Below are 19,364 nucleotides of genomic sequence, written 5' to 3'. Positions count from 1 at the left end.
TGACGGGCGTGGGGGGGGGCTAGGTGCCCTCCAATCCCTTTTGAGTATTAAAAAGGGTACTAGAACTCTCAATTTCGAATCGAATGAACCCCTTTTGAAGTTTCTACGACGACCACTTCCATAGGAAGCGCCTATGGCTGTCTCAAATTTTGATAGGATGTGTTTGGGGAAATAAAGGGCTTGGGGGGGGGCTAGTTGCCCTCCAATCACTTTCGACTATTAAAAAGGGCACTATACCTTTGAATTTTCAATCGAATGAGCCTTTTTTAAGTTTCTACGACAACGGCTTATATAAAAAACCTTATATGCCCCCGGGCCATAACTTAAAACCCTTGCCCTGAGTGTTGTTGGGGAGTGTCCTCCTCAAAAACACATTTTTATCTGGAAATCAACTACGCTGAACAAAATGGCTATCTCGAAATTTTGATTAGATGTGTTTGGGGGAATGATGGACGTTTGGGGGAGGGGCTAGTTGCCCTCCATTCACTTTCGACTATTAAAAAGGGCACTAGCCACCACAACTTCCAGTCGAACGAGCCGTTTTCGAAGTTTTTACGACAACTTCTTCGATACGAAGTGCCTGTCGGAGAAAAAAAACAGATTGTGGCCACATCGTTCATTACTGCAATCACAATCTATGATTTTCTTGCAGTTATAAAACTCCTTAGAGAGCTTCTCAAACTAGAGTAACAATTCTCCTTAGAGTAAATTCCTTAGAGAGCTTCTCAAGATACACTAATAATTCCCCTCAGATAAAATTGGTTATATGACGTCATTTACGGATGAAACACGAATGCAGCCTTTTATGTCTGTACATGACGTTATTGCAATACTGATGTATATAAATATGGCGTCACTCCCATGAATCATTTTTTCAGTCTCTTAACGAATTTTCTCAGACTCATGACCTATCTATGTCTTTTTTCAGGCCAGAAAGTCACAGGATGCCAATTTTCCAAAAGAAAAAAATGGAGCCGTTTTTAAGAAAAAACTTTTAAAAAAACGTTTTTAAGATGCATTACATATATACATAAATATACAATTATTGCTCGTTTAAAGAGATAAGATATAGTACCGGGTACAATTGGTTCATGAGTTTAAGTTACAGATTCGTTTGTGGAACTATTTAGAGAGCAGTTGATGTCTGAAAAAAAGGCAAACCAATTCTTTTGGAAATTGTGGAGGTGACAATGCAAGTCAAGCATGCAAGCAGCAACCTCTAAGTAAATCACCATGGTTTGCTATTCTTTCCTCGGGAAAATTGAGGGCTCCACAGTAAATAAATACAACGTTGAAGGGTCCTAAAAACTGGTAATTAATACTTGCGTAGTTTACGGCATTTTGTAGGTTTGTACTGGGTTTTGGGCCACAGTTTGTTGGTGTCGAAGATTGCAAAGGTGTTGTTCTTTTAACCTAATATTTTGTTTTTCCTCTTTTTATTCATTTTTGACACTTTCTGATACGTGCTGTCACAAATATTTTAACCGTACAATTCTTTGTTCTTCACTTTCGTGTTTAATTCGTTCCGATCTTCCTTGTCGCAAGTCTTCTAACTCCACAATTCTTCTTTCTTCCCTTTCATTTTGACACGTTCTGATAATCACTGTCAAATGCCTTCTTGTCCTCTTAATCTTGTCAAGTTTGATGGCTCATGTGATTGGAGAAAACTTTCTTCCTCTTCAAACAAATTGTGATTTTCAAAAATGTACATATGCGTTTTTGGGTCGTCCCATAGGCATATTTTAATTGCTATATAAAATTATAACAGTACAAAAAGTAGGAATTCCTTGCTATGAAACACGTAGCAATTTATGCTTAGCTATGTTTAATCTGGTTTAATTTTTCTAAGGTTAACGTGCTAGACTAATAAACTGTTCGAATAATTTGCAATTGCCAATTTTTTTTAAGTTAGCGTGCCAGACTAAGAAACTGTTCGAATATTTCAAAGGTTTTAAGGAAAATTCTATTTTTATGAGGAAAATAAAGGTTTTAAGGGGCTTAGAGTTTTAAGGAAAACTTTATGAATTTCATTTTGGTCCGCCTATTCACATATAGACTGAAGAATTGTTCTCGACATCAGCGAGTTTTATACTATTATGGCTGTAACATGTACAAAGCCTTTTTCTAAAGAAAAGTGTGTTTCCGAAATTAAGGTAGAAAGATTTTTCTCAAACTTGTGACCTATCTAGATTGTTTTTTTTTTCAGGCAAGAAATTCCGAGATTGCTAATTTAAAAAAAAAAATATGTAGCCGTTTTCGAGAAAAATTAAATATATATGCAATTATTGCTCGTTTAAAGAACGAAGATTTAAATACAATTTAAAGATTTGAACTTTTTACACCCTTTCTCCTCGTAAATAAACTGAAATACCGTCTGTGAGAGGTAACTGAAATTAAACCTGATACATACACAATAAAGGAATCTTCAAACATGCCAGGATATTGAGAAGCCGTAGGTGCATATCCCAGTGGGCCCTTAAGCAGACTTTTAAACACAGAGTTAGATGACTCTGTGGTAGTCATGTTTAGAAAATTACAACCCTCAGTAGTTAATGGCTTTGTCCGTAATACAAGCAGTCCTTGCCCTTTGGCGATCTGAGATCCAAATCCAATCCAGAACATTAAGACTAAGCCGGAAAGGATACCTGCAGTTGCACCCTAAAAATAAACATAGAAAATCTTACAAATATTTTTATTTGGAAGGAAAAAGAATAATTTTAAATAATTTTTGCTTATTAGTAGTATTGATAATGATTAAGTACGGATTCAACATTGACAAATTGCTGGACACTTATGTGATTATATTATTTCATTTTTGTTACAGCTTATACCATGCATTTTGCTTTCTTGCCGAGAAGTGTTTGGGAAGGAATGCATAAGAAAAGCATAGTATTTTAGTTTCTCAGGAAAATTATGTCGGGAAGTTCAAGAGAGTCTAAATCACTTTTTTTATTTTTCTTTAATAATAGAGGCTTGTTAATTCATAAATGAAATATTGCTTTACTGAGCATTTTCTTTTGACAATTATGTCGGCAAGTTTGTAGTTTACGACCTTTGCTCAACTATATAAGCATAAAGAAATCTTTTATACCGCAATATTAGATGATTTCATGACAACAATTCGCATTGACAAATGTAAAACATGCATTAACTAAGTTTGAAGGAATAATTTAATTACCTGATGGTTTCTTTGCTAATAGTTCGACTTTGAACAAAAACAAAATAAAAAAGCAGGATAACATTGCAAAGCAAAGAAAAGAAAATAATCCATTACTTTCATTTAGATAGTATATCAGGAAATCGGATCACAATGGGCTGAACCCATGTGTTAAAATATCCAGATACTTAAAAACGTGCTAAAAGTTGGTATTAATTAATACTTATTTTTTCTAAATCCACCATACTCTAAAATTGGAAAGGAGTGAACTCTGGCTTTCCAGAAATTAAAAAGAACTGACTTCTAAACGATACAAACTTCTCTCCGTTTCTTCCTTCCTCTCTCTCTCTCCCTCTTTCTCTTTCTCTCTCTCTCTCTTTCTTTCTAGCTCTCCATCCCTCCCTCTGTTTCTAAAATTTTGTTTTATTATTCCGAATGCAATATATCATGCAGAGTAGCATGTAAATTCCTTCAAGCAACTCCTGAGTAGTAGGTCTGTGTCTTTAGATTAAAAACTTCACAACACTTCCAGCAAGTTATTGTAGGATATTACTTACAATCCAATTTGCCCAGGGAAGAAACATTCCCAGTGTAAAAACTCCAAGTAAAGGACCTCCAACCATTCCAAAAATGCTGAGTGCGGCCTGAAAGAAAAAAGAGACTGAGCCAAACCTGAGCACTTAGCCCTATTTTGGTATAATTTCTGCTCAAGACACCCAAACACATTCGACAATTTATTAGTTTTACTACTATTACTACAGCGGCATCTGGCAATAGTAAAAATTTGGAATCACTTGATATATTCAGACGATATCAGCTCTTGAAATGATGCTTTTTTTTGCCTGACTTATAATCACTATACTATTGCTATTGAAAATACACTGCAGCACAAAGCCACCTGAAGTAAACATAGCTGTGTATCGCACTTTAATCCCTTACATTGTTCACAGTCTTACTCTTCCCACTCCATAAAGTTCATACTTAATTCCAAGATTTTAATCTGACTTTTCCCCATCCCATTTGAGGGTAGATTACTGAAAATCATGATTTTTTGCAACCCACTCATACAAAGTGATCTAACAGTATTAAAATTTCTTTTCATGATAGCCCTAGAAAGTGCTATAGAGCTAAAATTTTTCATAAGGCGTAATCCTCAATATATAGTCATTCAAAAAGTATGCCCTATCCTGAAACGATGACCCTAGAAAACATCTTGCCTGTTTTACTGAGTCTTTCAAAGCACTTGTGCTTCAGAGCCACTCTTGAACACTGTCAGGATCGTGGCTTTTAGCATTTTAGGTTTAATTTCATATAAACATAAAGTCATGTTTGTGAATATTTTCACGGGAAGGGTTGTTTCATGATTTAAAGAAGTGATTTAAACGTGTTTTAAGTGTTTCATGATTTAAACAAATATTGTTTAGGAAGCTTTTAAACTATTGGTAAAATATATATATGTATATATATATATATATATATATATATATATATATATATATATATATATATATATATATATATATATATATATATATATATATATATATATATATATATATATATATATATATATATATATATATATATATATATATATATATACAATAGGTTTTAGATATTACGTCATGTCACTTATTACGTCATATATGGTTATTAGTAGATAATCGGTAAAATATTCGTTCTTTATTATAATGATCCCGATAAAACATGCGTAAAATGTTTCTCAATTTACAAAGATCAGCCTGCATTTTTGCCATCTTCTTGTATTTCTGAATGTAATTTTTCCCTTTGTCCTTATGCGTTCTTCAGTACAACCTTGCAGAGAATTTAATTTTTTCATTATAGATTTCGTCACCCCAGTATTGCTCCTTGATCTTTTGTTTGGCTGTCTCAATTTTTACTTCTCGATACACCTGGACGGTTGAATACCTTTGCTTTTGGTTTTTCTTATATTTGATGTGGTAATCTTCATCATTGTGATAACTCTCCTTGAACTTTTGTTTGGCTGTCTCAATTTTTGCATGTCTATAATCTTAATCATTGTGATAACACATCTTTCTGTTTTGTTTTGCTCTCTCAATTATTACTTCTCGATACGCCTGGTCGGTTGAATACCTTTGTTTTGCTCTCTCAATTATTACTTCTCGATACGCCTTGTCGGTTGAATAACTTTGTTTTGCTCTATAAATTATTAATTCTCAATGCGCCTGGTCGGTTGAATAAATATTTTTTTATCTATAAATTATTAAATATCGATAAAACAGGTCGTTTGAATAAATTTGCTTTTTTCTATTCAAGTTACTATCTCTGTTGTTTGTGTAGTACTGTTTTTTCAACTTGCATATAGCTTGCTTTGATTTAACCATTATCTAATCCAGAATGAGAGAATTTACATCTTTGTCGTTCTTAAGTAGTAATTATGACGTCACGGCGTAATGATTTTATTGACGTCATGGCGCAATGATATTATTTCATGACGTCATCAGAAACAACAATATAATATAGTGTTTTTCTATTCACGTCATAACTCTAATATAAAACTATGATGACATTCATTATTTATCTAGTAGGGTTTCAGACAAGGTAATTCTAATGATGTACTTTTGTTTTGATCTGACTCTATTTTTAGGAGTTTTGTTATATTTCTTAGCATTGGACTGATCGTCTCTTACTAGGTTGCTAGCTACTGCTGCAACCCAAATTCACATATATATTTATTTATGAGAGGCAGCCTGGCCGAATGGTCCAAGGCACTGGTGTTAGCCACCAGTCTCTTCGGAGGCGTGGGTTCAAATCTTACCGCTGGTATACGATTATGTTTGAAACACTGCAGTGTGAAAAGACATCGAAAATGCAGTTTTTGGTGGAAAAATTTATTCTCTTTTAGAAATAATTTATTTTAGTTACTATAGATTTTTAACCCAATTATTTTCCTTTAAAATGAGCTATTGAACAACCCTCTACGATGTTCCAGTGCCAAGCTATCTCTGGATACAAAAAAAAAGAAAAGAGAAAAAAATATCCCGTTTGGGGAGAATAACGTGGTAAAAGTCAATTTTCTTGATTTTCAAGCCAATATATTTCCCTTGCTGTTCAAGCCAAGGGACAGAAAGTTTCCTATACAGGGGTTTCGGACAAGGCGGTTCTAATGGTGTACTTTTTGTTTTGATATGACTCCTTTGTTAGGATCTATGGGTTTTTATATTTCTTAACATTGGACGTGATCGTCTCTTACTAGGTTGCTAGCTACCGCTGCAACCCGGATTCTAAATCATTAGTCTTACAAACACATATACTAATAACCCTAACAGGCTCGTTTTCGCCATAATTGAAAAACATTGCTTTTCCTTCGCTGTTGATAGGTATGCTTGTATATATATTTTTATTGCTGCTACATAAACTGCAATTGCTCCTTCCAAAATTAATATACGAACTTTCTAAGAGGTACGCCTCTGTATATTCACTGTGTTGTCGACCATTTTCCATTGTATCTATAAACTGTTCCGCAGTTGCCAGTCCATAACTTGGAAGCTTTTCATTAAACTGACAACATTTCTCTTGGATATTGCTATGAAGCTTTGCCAAAGCATTTCTAGCCGACTTTTCAACAGCATCCGCTCTTTCAAAGAGAATTTTAATCTGTAATTTTGAATACTTTTCGTGATCCCGATAAAACATGCGTAAAATGTTTCTCAATTTACAAAGATCAGCCTGCATTTTTGCCATCTTCTTGTATTTGTGAATGTAATTTTACCCTTTGTCCTTATGCGTTCTTCGGTACAACCTCGCAGAGAATTTAATTTTTTCATTATAGCTTTTGTCACCCCAGTATCTACCCATTATTCTGGTAGCAACTTTTTTCTTATGTTTGTTTCAATAATCTGTATCGTTATCATACCGTTCCTTGCTCTTTTGTTTGGCTGTCTCAATTTTCCCTTCTCGATACCCCTGATCCGTAACATACCTCTGTTTTGCTCTGTCATATTTCATTTTCTTAAATTCTGGATCACAAGACATCTTAGTAGCAATCCTTACGCGTTCTCGAGCTTTATTGCGTTCGGTGGCCTTTTTATCTCTTTTAAATAAACTTTTCCTATATTTCAGGATGTTAGCTTTATTTTTTCTGTAGTAAAGTTTTCTATTAGTAGAAATTTGGATTGCTCTATTTTGATAGTTTTTTTGGTTATTCTTTCTTTTTTTCCACTCGCGTGAGACCATATTTTTTCAAGGTTTAAAATTACTAAGTACACAATACCCCGTGTCGAGTATCTAAAACCTAGCATAAAAAAAAACTTATTTTTAAATTTTCAGGTATTTATCTTGTTTGAATTACAAAATTAGTATTATTGGTTAGACACCATAAATATTTTTGCAGTTTATATAATAAGTTTAGCGATTCTGGACTGAAAACTAAAATAATTGCAATTATAAGACAATAATATGGAGATACATACTTTACGGGTTACAAACCAAAAAAAGTTTGATTCCAGGATAAAATAGTAACTTTGAACTGAGATGAAAAAAATTTTCTTCCAGGAGACAAAAAGTAAAACTAATTATAAAATTTTCATGTATTTTTGTTGTTTAAATTAAGAAATTACTATTACTGATTAGGCATCATAGATATTTTTGCAGTTTACATAATAATTTTAGCGATTAAGCAAAAAAGAAAATTTTGGTTCCAGGAGTTTCGGTTACTATTGAGACAAGTAGCTATTATTACTATAGAGTTCATTACCATAAACTGTTTGATTGCTTCAAAATTGAAATATCTTTGAAAAGACTGCAGCATGAAAATACATCAAAAATGCAATTTTTTTGACAAAATTGATTCTACTTTAAAAGTATTTTATTTTTAATTACAAAAGTGACTAGATGTTGCAATTTCCTTTAAAATGAGCTATTATACAGCTCTCTATGATTTTCCAGTGCCCAGCTAGCTGAGAAGAAAAATCAAGCGGAAAGAAAAAAATATCCCGTTTGTGAAGAATAACGTGGTAAAAGTCAATTTTCTTGATTTTCAAGCCAATATATTTTCTTTGTTATTCAAGCCAAAGGGCGGTAAGTTTCCTTAATAGGGGTTTCGGACAAGGTGGTTCTAATGGTACACTTTTTGTTTTGATCTGACTCTTTTTTTAGGAGTTAGGGGTTTTATATTTCTTTACATTGGAGGTGATCGTCTCTTACTAGGTTGCTAGCTACCGCTGCAACCCGGATCTAATGGTGTGCTTTGTTGTTCAATTACTATAGGCTATAGTTCGTTCTTTACTATAACGCTGCAACCCGGATTATGGCATCAATGATCAATCTTTAACATGAAATGTTCTTTACTGTAATGGTTTGTTCTTTACTAGGTTTCGGACACCTCTGCAGCCATGACACTGATAGAAATTACATAATCCCTATTTATGTTTCAGTTAACATGGGCTAGGTGTCGTTCTTTATTGTAATCTTAAAGGCAAAGTCAGTATGATAATATGGTACCCTCTTTATAGAGTGAATTTTAATAACTACTACATGAGATCCTCTTGACTGACACCATTTATGATCGATCCTTATGTCCCACTATACAAGTTTGTATAGGCAAGAGTTCGTTCTTTATTGTAATTACTATAGATTTTTAACCCAATTAATTTCCTTTAAAATGAGCCATTGAACAACTCTCTACGATGTTCCAGTGTCAAGCTATCTGTGGAAAAGAAAAAAAAATATCCAATTTAGGCAGAATGTTGTAGTAGCTGCCACTTTTCTTGATTTTCAAGCCAATATATTTCCCTTGCTGTTCAAGCCAAGGGACTGAAAGTTTCCTATACAGGGGTTTCGGACAAGGCGGTTCTAATGGTGTACTTTTGATCGTTCTTTACTGTAAATCAGAAAAAATACTGTAATCTTAACTATAGTGAAGTTGCGTATGCAAGTTAGTATAGGGAAGAGTTTCATCTTTATTATATTTGATTGCTTCAAAATTCAAATATCTTTGAAAAGACTGCAGTATGAAAATACATCAAAAATGCAATTGTTTTGACAAAATTGATTCTACTTTAAAAATTATTTTATTTTTAATTACAAAAGTGACTAGATGTTGCAATTTCCTATAAAATGAGCTATTATACAGCTCTCTATGATTTTCCAGTGCCCAGCTAGTTGAGGAGAAAAATCAAGCGGAAAGAAAAAAATATCCCGTCTGTGGAGAATAGCGTGGTTAAAGTCAATTTTCTTGATTTTCAAGCCAATATATTTTCTTTGTTATTCAAGCCAAAGAGTGATAAGTTTCCTTAATAGGGGTTTTGGACAAGGTGGTTCTAATGGTGTAATTTTTGTTTTGATCTGACTCTTTTCTCAGGAGTTAGGGGTTTTTATATTTCTTAAATTGGACGTGATCGTCTCTTACTAGGTTGCTAGCTACCGCTGCAACCCGGACTACCGCTGCAACCCGGATTGCTAGCTACCGCTGCAATCCGGATATTTCTTAACATTAGACGTGATCGTCTCTTACTTGGTTGTTAGCTACCGCTGCAACCCGGATGAAAATCAAGAAAAGTGGCAGCTACTACAACATTCTGCCTAAACGGGATATTTTTTTTCTTTCTTTCTTGTTATCCAGAGATAGCTTTGCACTGGAACATTGTAGAAAGTTGTTCAATGGCTCATTTTAAAGGAAATTAATTGGGTTAAAAACCTTTTGTAACTAAAACAAATTATTTTAAATCAGGATAAATTTTTCCACTAAAAACTGTATTTTTGATGTCTTTCCATACTGCTGTCTTTTTAAAGACATTTATTTAACACTTAAGTTACTATGGGTTACAGTTCGTTCCTTATTGTATTCTATTCAGGAGTTACTTTAGTTTTTACTATGGGGCTTGATCGTCTTTTACTAGGTTGCTAGCTACCGCTGCAACCTGGATTCTTAACTTTGGACGTAATCGTCTCTTACTAGGTTGCTAGCTACCGCTGCAACCTGGATAATATTTATCATAAACCATTCAGTTAGTATAGACTAAAGTTCGTTCTTTATTATAATACCGCTGCAACCCGGATTATTCCATTGATCATCTTTCATTGTAACTAGGTTTCAGCCATATCTACAGCTATCATACTGGTGGGAATTACATAATCCCTATTTATGTTTTAGTTAACATGGGCAAGGTGTCGTTCTTTATTGTAAAATTTGAATCTGAATCTATTTTCAGGAGTTATGGGTAACTTTAGTTTTCACTATGGGGCATGATCTTCTCTTACTAAGTTGCTAGCTACCACCGCAACCCAGATAACAAACAGGAAAAAGCTTATGGCTTTTTCTTATTTGGAATAGTAAGAGACGAACTCTAGAGGGTCAGACAGCTAACTTAGTCTAATATGGTTCGTTCTTTATTAGGTTTCAGCTATCTCTACAGCCATGATACCTATGAAAATTAAATAATTCCTATTTGTATTTCAGTTAACATGGGCTAGATGTCGTTCTTTATTATAAATATTCAGAAGAACTAAAACAACTGTATAAAACACAGTTAGAAAAGCTTTTTTCTTGAGTCAGTGTTCCAGGAATTTGTTCTAAATCATTAGTCTTACAAACACATTTACTAATAACCCTAACAGGCTCGTTTTCGCCATAATTTAAAAACATTGCTTTTCCTTCACTGTTGATAGGTATGCTTGTATATATATTTTTATTGCTGCTACATAAACTGCAATTTCTCCTTCCAAAATTAATATACGAATTTTCAAAGAAGTACGCCTCCATATATTCACTGTGTTGTCGAACATTTTCCATTGCATCTATAAACTGTTCCGCAGTTACCAATCCATACCTTGGAAGCTTTTCGTTAAACTGACAACATTTCTTTTGGATATTACTATGTGGCTTTGCCAAAGAATTTCTAGCCAACTTTTCAACAGCATCCGCTCTTTCAAAGAGAATTTTAATCTGTAATTTTGAATACTTTTCGTGATCCCGATAAAACATGCGTAAAATGTTTCTCAGTTTACAAAGATCAGCCTGCATTTTTGCCATCTTCTTGTATTTCTGAATCTAATTTTTCCCTTTGTCCTTATGTGTTCTTCGGTACAACCTCGCAGAGAATTTAATTTTTTCATTATAGCTTTTGTCACCCCAGTATCTACCCATTATTCTGGTATCAACTTTTTTCTTATATATTTTTCGGTAATCTTCATCATTGTGATAACGCTCCTTTATCTTTTGTGTGGCCTGCTCATTTGTTGCTTCTCTTTAAATTTTATCATTTTGATAACGCTCCTTGATCTTTTGTTTGGCTGTCTCAATTTTTACTTCTCGATACACCTGGACGGTTGAATACCTTAGCTTTTGGTTTTTTTTATATTTGATGCTGTAATCTTCATCATTGTGATAACTCTCCTTGAACTTTTGTTTGGCTGTCTCAATTTTTGCATGTCTATAATCTTCATCATTGTGATAACACATCTTGCTGTTTTGTTTGATTACTTCTCGATATGCCTGGTCGGTTGAATACCTTTGCTTTTTTCTTTTCAAGATACTATCTCTGTTGTTTGTGTAGTACTGTTTTTTCAACTTGCGTGCAGCTTGCTTGATTTAAACCATTATGTAATTATGAATGATTTACAGTTCTGACGCTTCTTATATAGTAATTATGACGTCACGAAGTAATGATTTTATTTCATGATGACGTCATAGCGCAATGATATTATTTCATGACATCTTCAGAAACAACAATATAAGGTCGTGTTTTTCTATTCACGTCATAGCTCTAATATAAAACTATGACGACATTCAATATTTATCTAGTAGGGTTTCAGACAAGGTAATTCTAATGATGTACTTTTGTTTTGATTCGACTCTATTTTTAGGAGTTTTGGGTTTTTATATTTCTTAGCATTGGACTGATCGTCTCTTACTAGATTGCTAGCTACTGCTGCAACCCAGATTCACATATATAATTATTTATGAGAGGCAGCATGGCCGAGTGGTCCAAGGCACTGGTGTTAGCCACCAGTCTCTTCGGAGGCGTGGGTTCAAATCTTACCGCTGGTATACGATTATGTTTGAAAGACTGCAGTGTGAAAAGACATCGAAAATGCAGTTTTTGGTGGAAAAATTTATTCTCTTTTAGAAATAATTTATTTTAGTTACAAAAGGTTTTTAATCCAATTAATTTCCTTTAAAATGAGCAATTGAAAAACTCTCTATGATGTTCCAGTGCCAAGCTATCTCTGGAAACAAAGAAAAAAAAATATCCCGTTTAGGCAGAATGTTGTAATAGCTGCCACTTTTCTTGATTTTCAAGCCAATATATTTCCCTTGCTGTTCAAGTGAAGGGACAGAAATTTTCCTATACAGGGGTTTCGGACAAGGCGGTTCTAATGGTGTACTTTTTGTTTTGATCTGACTCCTTTGTTAGGAGTTAGGGGTTTTTATATTTCTTAAAATTGGACGTGATCGTCTCTTACTAGGTTGCTAGCTACCGCTGCAACCCGGATGTTATTATGACCACGAACTGTTTGATTTAATACTTAAGTTACAAAGGGTTCAGTTCGTCCCTTATTGTAAAACCACATCGATCCTTTATGTAATCTTTATTATAATTTTTACACACAGGAAAAAGCCTACGGCTTTTTCTTCTTTGAAATAGTAAGAGACGCGTCTCAAGCAATCAAGTAGCTAGCTAATTCCAATGTATGCAATTGTTTGTTATTCCAATGATCGTCTTTTATTGTAAAAACAGGAAAAAGCCTACGGCTTTTTCTTCTTTTAAGAAGTAAGAGACGAAACTCAAACAATCAAGTAGCTAACTAAGTCCAATGTATGGAATGGTTTGTTATTTCAGTGATTTACTAACCTATACTATAGTTAAGTGGCCTATATAATTTAGTATAGGCAAGAGGTCGTTCTTTATTATAAATAATAATCGGATGATAATGTCAGTTGCAGCTGGGGTTCATACTATGCTATATGATTACAAACAGGAAAAAGCCTTTGGCTTTTTCTCCTTCGAAGTAGTAAGAGACGAACCTCAAACAATCAAGTAGGTAACTAAGTCCAATGTATGCGATGGTCTTTTATTATTCTAATGATCGTCTTTTAATGTAATATGATTTATGTACAAAAATCAAATATCTTTGAAAATACTGCAGTGTGAAAAGACATCGAAAATGCAGTTTTTGGTGGAAAAATTTATTCTCTTTTAGAAATAATTTATTTTAGTTACAAAAGGTTTTAAACCCAATTACTTTCCTTTAAAATGAGCTATTGAACAACCCTCTACGATGTTCCAGTGCCAAGCTATCTCTGGAAACAAAGAAAAAAAGAAAAAAAGAAAAAAATATCCCGTTTAGGAAGAATGTCGTAGTAGCTGCCACTTTTCTTGATTTTCAAGCCAATATATTTCCCTTGCTGTTCAAGCCAAGGGACAGAAATTTTCCTATACAGGGGTTTCGGACAAGGCGGTTCTAATGGTGTACTTTTTGTTTTGATCTGACTCCTCTGTTAGGAACTATGGGTTTTTTTATTTCTTAACATTGGACGTGATCGTCTCTTACTAGGTTGCTAGCTACCGCTGCAACCCGGATTTTAATGAAAATGTCTTGACTTTAAATTTAAAAGTACAAGCCTATGCTGTAGTTAAGCTGTCTATGCAAGATTGTATAGGCAAGAGTTCGTTCCTTATTGTAATTTCCTTTAAAATGAGCTATTGAACAACTCTCTACGATGTTCCAGTGCCAAGCTATCTGTGGAAAAGAAAAAAGAAAAAAAAGAAAAAAATATCTCGTTTAGGCAGAATGTTGTAGTAGCTGCCACTTTTCTTGATTTTCAAGCCAATATATTTTCCTTGCTGTTCAAGCCAAGGGACAGAAAGTTTCCTATACAGGGGTTTTGGATACGGCGGTTCTAATGGTGTACTTTTTGTTTTGATCTGACTCCTCTGTTAGGAACTATGGGTTTTTTTATTTCTTAACATTGGACGTGATCATCTCTTACTAGGTTGCTAGCTACCGCTGCAACCCGGATGATACTGATGGAAATTATATAATCCCTATTTATGTTTTAGTTAACATTGGCAAGGTGTCGTTCTTTATTGTAATTAGTATAGGAAAGAGGTCGTTCTTTATTATAATTTCCCTTTGCAATCTTTAATATTATCTTTCTGCTCTCTCCTACAGTTTTGGAATATGAACATAAAAGGCAACATTTTAAAACAATTCCATAGCTGATATTCAGATGTTTTAATCTACCGACTTGCATTTACAAAATTACGACTTGCATTTACGGGTACATGATTTTAGATTGAAAATACGTAAAAAATTGGTGGGCAATAGTTAAAAAAAATAAATATTTTCAATTTTTTAAGCAAATTTGGCTCCATCAAAAAGGAAAAGTAGAAGCAATACCATTATTCTGGTTCTGTGAATGGATATACTTGATACGAATGAGTTTAATGATATGTGAATCTTGTCCCTTTGACGGAAGATACAGATGCAGGCGTTTCGTAAAACAGCTTGTTTAAAAAAAAAAAATATAAGATTAGCTTTTTAATTCTTCTTTTAATTGCCAAAACCATGAGTTTATGTCAGACGCACTCAGTTCCGTTATTCCTCCTTAATTGATGCAGTTTTACTTCAATACATCTATCAAACTTTCCAAGTCTTTGTTACTGAGATAGGTCAATATTTTTTCAGCGCAGCCACATGGTAAGTCAGTAAGGTTGTTAAAAAGAGAATATAAACTTCCAAGGCCAAGTTCAAGTAACTTTTTCCTTTCCATACCCTTTCTGAAATGACTTTTCATTATGCCAGCAAACAATGGAAATTCTATTGTATAGCTTGTCGATTTTAAAGCCTTTACTACATTTTCATTCCTCATGTACGCTGCCAACGAGTTTGCCCTTTTTGTCAAAATGTCATAAAACGAAATAGTACAATTACAAATCTTTTCTTTTTTCATTCTTTCCAGTTCTCTCACACATTGATCCACAAAATCACTCTCATCAAAATCACTAATGGTTATCAGGCCTTTTGTTAAATAATTCATTATTAGTAAATTTTTTTCACTTACATATAAATTTGCCAATTTCATTTTAGCTACGTGGCGTACAACATTTTCGATAACTGGTATACATTTAAAAAATCTATAGCTCACCCAAGAGTCCATCCAATTCGCAAGTTGATTAAGAGGTGTACGTCCACACGGCGTCGTAATATTTATGTCAAACCCAAATTCTAAAAGGGTCGCAACAACTTCCGTAATCCCAGCCACACATGCAAAGTCACAAGCATAATGGAGTGCTGTTTCACCATTATTATTTCTAAGGTCAACTTTGGCACCATTTTTTAGTAACAGTTCCACAATCTTTTTGTTGCCCTTTATGCTGCAATATGCAGCTGCAATATGCAGTGGTGTATCCCCTTTGGCATGGGTTTTGCCATAGAAAAGTGGAGTTTCACCAGATTTAGTTTCAGCATCAATCCAAGCGCCTTTATCTAAAACAATCTTAACAATTTCTGTATCACCACAAACAACAGCATAATGAAGAGGCGTATCAAATGTTGCATAAAAAGAATTTTCACTGTTAACTTTACAACCGCAATCTAAAAGCAATTTAGCAATTGATATATGCTTGTTTTTTAAAGCCTCACAAAGTAATACATATCCATCTGACCATTCTTTTGAGTATGACAGCCCAAAGGTATTGATTAACTCCCTTGTTCTTTCGAGTTTTCCTTCACGAACTGCAAGTATTAAATCGTAGTTTGCATCACAGCCATCTACCATGATTACTTAGCTCGTTGGGGTATGGAAATTTTTACTTATGATGATTTCCTAAGGAATATTTATATTCGTTCTTTATTATAAAAAATTTGAAGGTATTTTTCTAGTTTGAATTAAAGGATTTCAATTATTGCTCGGAAACCATAAATATTTTTGCAGTTTACATTATAACTTTAGCGATCCTGGAATGAGAACCAAAATAAATAAAAATTATTGTCCAAACATAAACGTCAATAAATAATGCGTTCACTAATTACGTCATAAATGGTTATACGACAAAAAATCTATCCCTTTGTTTCTTTTCCAACATACTGTAAACAGTAACCTTTTCAATCCGATTACCTGTAAATTATTTTTCATAAGTCTCCGATGGTACAGTGGTAAGCCTACTAGTGGTTATGATAGCTGGCATTCCAATCAAGATTGGCCAATCAAGTCAATTCAAGATTGGCAATAAAAATGCAGTTTTTAGTAGAATTTAAATAAAACAGTGTTTTTTTTAATTTAATTAATTTTTTTTTTAAATAAAAAGCCACTAGAACTTTTAATTTCCGTTCGAATGAGACCCCAGATGAATGGTCAAAAACTACAATCGTTGCATAGATTCTTGGAAAATGGCATTAAAAAAAAGTAGACTTGTAAAAAAAATTGAAATATTTTTACAATGTGATAAGCTTCGTTGGGGGGCCATGTTTAAGGTTTGCACATACGTGATTTTGACGTTTCAAAATAATTAAGCTTTATATACTTTTTTCACAAAAAGTTTTTCAAAAAAAATTTCAAACAATTTTTCAAAAAATTTATTTTGAAAAAAAAAGTTTTCCAAAAAATTCCACTCATCACATAACCCAGCAATCCCTTCTGGAGATTGCTGGGTTATGTGATGAGTGGACTCTTTTCCATATAAGGAGCTCCTTTGTCAACCTCAAGATCAGCAATTGGATAGTATGTATCATGTTTTGTTGGTCTGTCTCTTGGGCTCCTGTACTGTGTTCATGGGGTCTTAGATGTGTTTCCTATTACTCTGTAACATTGTTCCAGATTCAGTTACTAACTGAAGTAATCTGGGGCATCCTCCTACTGCAACTACCTTGTCTATATTCCACTGGCCATCTGATTCTTTCTGGTAATCAACTTCATTGCCTAAAAGAGTTCATTACAAGGTTTTCCATATTTGTCAAATTAGAATTTTCGTCTTCATTGAACCTCTTTTCTCTTCTGTATATACTTTGTAATAGGGACACTCTGCTTCTGTAAGTTTTTTCCTGTACAAGCTTTGATTGAGCATAGATAGATTTATGTCTAAAATTCTTTTCACTAAGCGAAGCCTGGTCTCCTAGTGCTGTATATTAAAACTGATAACAATAGATAAAGAGTAGGGATTGATACTTATTCGCAAGCATTAAGTTTCTAAATTGTGAGAAAAATATATATTGTTTGAATTAACTTTATCCTACTTGCAACAGATATTTCGTAAAGCATGCTGATGCAAAAATAAAAGTCACACCAATAGCGCTGCCGTTACGTGAAATGCGACTAATAACAGTAATAATTCTCGGGACATTTATGTTAATTTTTTCTGGAGCTGGTTAAAAGAAATATTTAGAAGAGCCAAAATAGCAAAAAGTTAACATGATATTGTACAGAGAGGCAGTTTTACATTTATGGGTTAGTATATGAATCCAAAACGCAAGGAATAGGACTTTATCAGTGCTCACTAGGCGTTTCAATTACAAGTAAGTGAATTTGGAGGTATAATGGAGTTTTTATCTAAATATTGGACGTAAAAAAAATCAATTAAATTATTTCTGGAACTCGAAGTCACTCGAAGTGCCAGTTTCTGATTTTCTTTTTTAGTAGCTTTTAGTTTAATGAAATTTTATGAGCTTTTTTCATAAATAGAGCGTGGGCATAGAGCTTGTCTGAAACGAACCCAACTTGTAGATGGAGAAAGAGCGAAGGGTTTTTCTAAATTGAGTCATTAAAGGTTTCAAACTCCTATGTGCCAAAATGCGGAACTTTGCATTTTCTGCCAGAGGAAAGATCACGGATGCGTGTTTATTTGTTGTTTTTTCCCAGGGGTGATTGTATCGACCCTGTGGTCTTAGAATGTCATGGGAGGTCTCATTCGAACGGAAATTAAAAGTTCTAGTGCCTTTTTATTAAAAAAAAACAAAATTTAATTGAATGAAAAAAAACTGTTTCATTTAAATTCTACTAAAAAATGCATTTTTATTGCCAATCTTGATGGACTTGATTGGCCAATCTTGATTGGAATCTTTTAGTGAAAAATTTTAATATATTGACCTTAAATATAATAACTGTACTAGCCTATACTATAGTTAAGTGGCCTATAAAATTTAGTATAGGAAAGAGGTCGTTCTATTTTATAATCACTTAACAGGCCCGGATTCGATTCTTGGTGTGGGAACATTTTTAACTCTATAATCTTCGAACATTCGAACCTTTTATAATTTATAATGATGTATAATATAAATACTGTAATCTTAACTATAGTGAAGTTGCCTATGCAAGTTAGTATAGGGAAGAGTTCGATCTTTATTATACTTTGTTAGGAACTATGGTTTTTTATATTTCTTAACATTGGACGTGATCGTCTCTTACTAGGTTGCTAGCTACTGCTGTAACCCGGAAAATTCACATATATAGTTATGAGAGGCAGATTGGCCGAGTGGTCCAAGGCACTCGTGTTAGCCACCAGTCTCTTTGGAGGCGTGGGTTCAAATTTTACCGCTGGTATACGATTATGATTTCTGTACAAAAATAAAGTATCTTTGAAAAGACTGCAGTATGAAAAGACATCAAAAATGCAGTTTTTAATTAAAAAATTTAGTCTCTTTTAGAAATAATTTATTTCAGTTACAAAATATTTTTAACCCAATTAATTTTCTTTAAAATGAGCCATTGAACAACTCTCTACGATGTTCCAATGCCAAGCTATCTGGGAAAAAAAAGAAGAAAAAAAAAAAAAAAATATCCCATTTAGGCAGAATGTTGTAGCAGCTGCCACTTTTCTTGATTTTCAAGTCAATATATTTCCCTTGCTGTTCAAGCCAACGGAAAGAAAGTTTCCTATACAGGGGTTTTAGACAAGGCGGCTCTAATAGTGTACTTTTTGTTTTGACCTGACTCTTTTTTTAGGAGTTAGGGTTTTTTATATTTCTTAACATTGGACGTGATCGTCTCTTACTAGGTTGCTAGCTACCGCTGCAATCCGTACTAAATAAGTCTAATTAATAAGTATAGTTAAGTTGCCTATACATTTTAATATAGGCAAGAGTTCGTTCTTTATTATAAAATCCCCCCAAAAATTACTGTGTTTTATATAATAATGGATAATTATGCATAAAAAGACCTAATTGACAAATCAGTTACTATGAGCGAGAGATCGTTCTTTACTGTAATTCTTAACATTGGACGTGA

At 33.5% G+C, this 19,364-nt stretch overlaps 1 protein-coding gene across 2 annotated transcripts in view; it reads right to left on the bottom strand.

Annotated features, from left to right (window-relative positions):
- Positions 1 to 19,364, bottom strand: part of LOC148951428 (sodium-coupled monocarboxylate transporter 2-like) — a 181,157-nt gene that overhangs the window by 38,357 nt on the left and 123,436 nt on the right. For both annotated transcript variants that reach the window (XM_089090883.1, XM_089090884.1), the window contains exons 10-11: positions 3,715 to 3,801; positions 2,411 to 2,658 (exon numbers count right to left, since the gene is read on the bottom strand). In XM_089090883.1, the coding sequence (XP_088947009.1) occupies positions 2,411 to 2,658; positions 3,715 to 3,801 (335 nt within the window). The remainder of the gene's footprint in view (positions 1 to 2,410; positions 2,659 to 3,714; positions 3,802 to 19,364) is intronic.

Source organism: Artemia sp. Qi Xiang Cuo, chromosome 6 (genome assembly GCF_049724085.1).
Source record: "Artemia sp. Qi Xiang Cuo chromosome 6, ASM4972408v1, whole genome shotgun sequence".
Classification (NCBI taxonomy): Eukaryota; Metazoa; Arthropoda; class Branchiopoda; order Anostraca; family Artemiidae; genus Artemia; species Artemia sp. Qi Xiang Cuo.
Note: the sequence above shows the minus strand (reverse complement) of the source record. Positions and strands in the feature narration are given on the sequence as shown.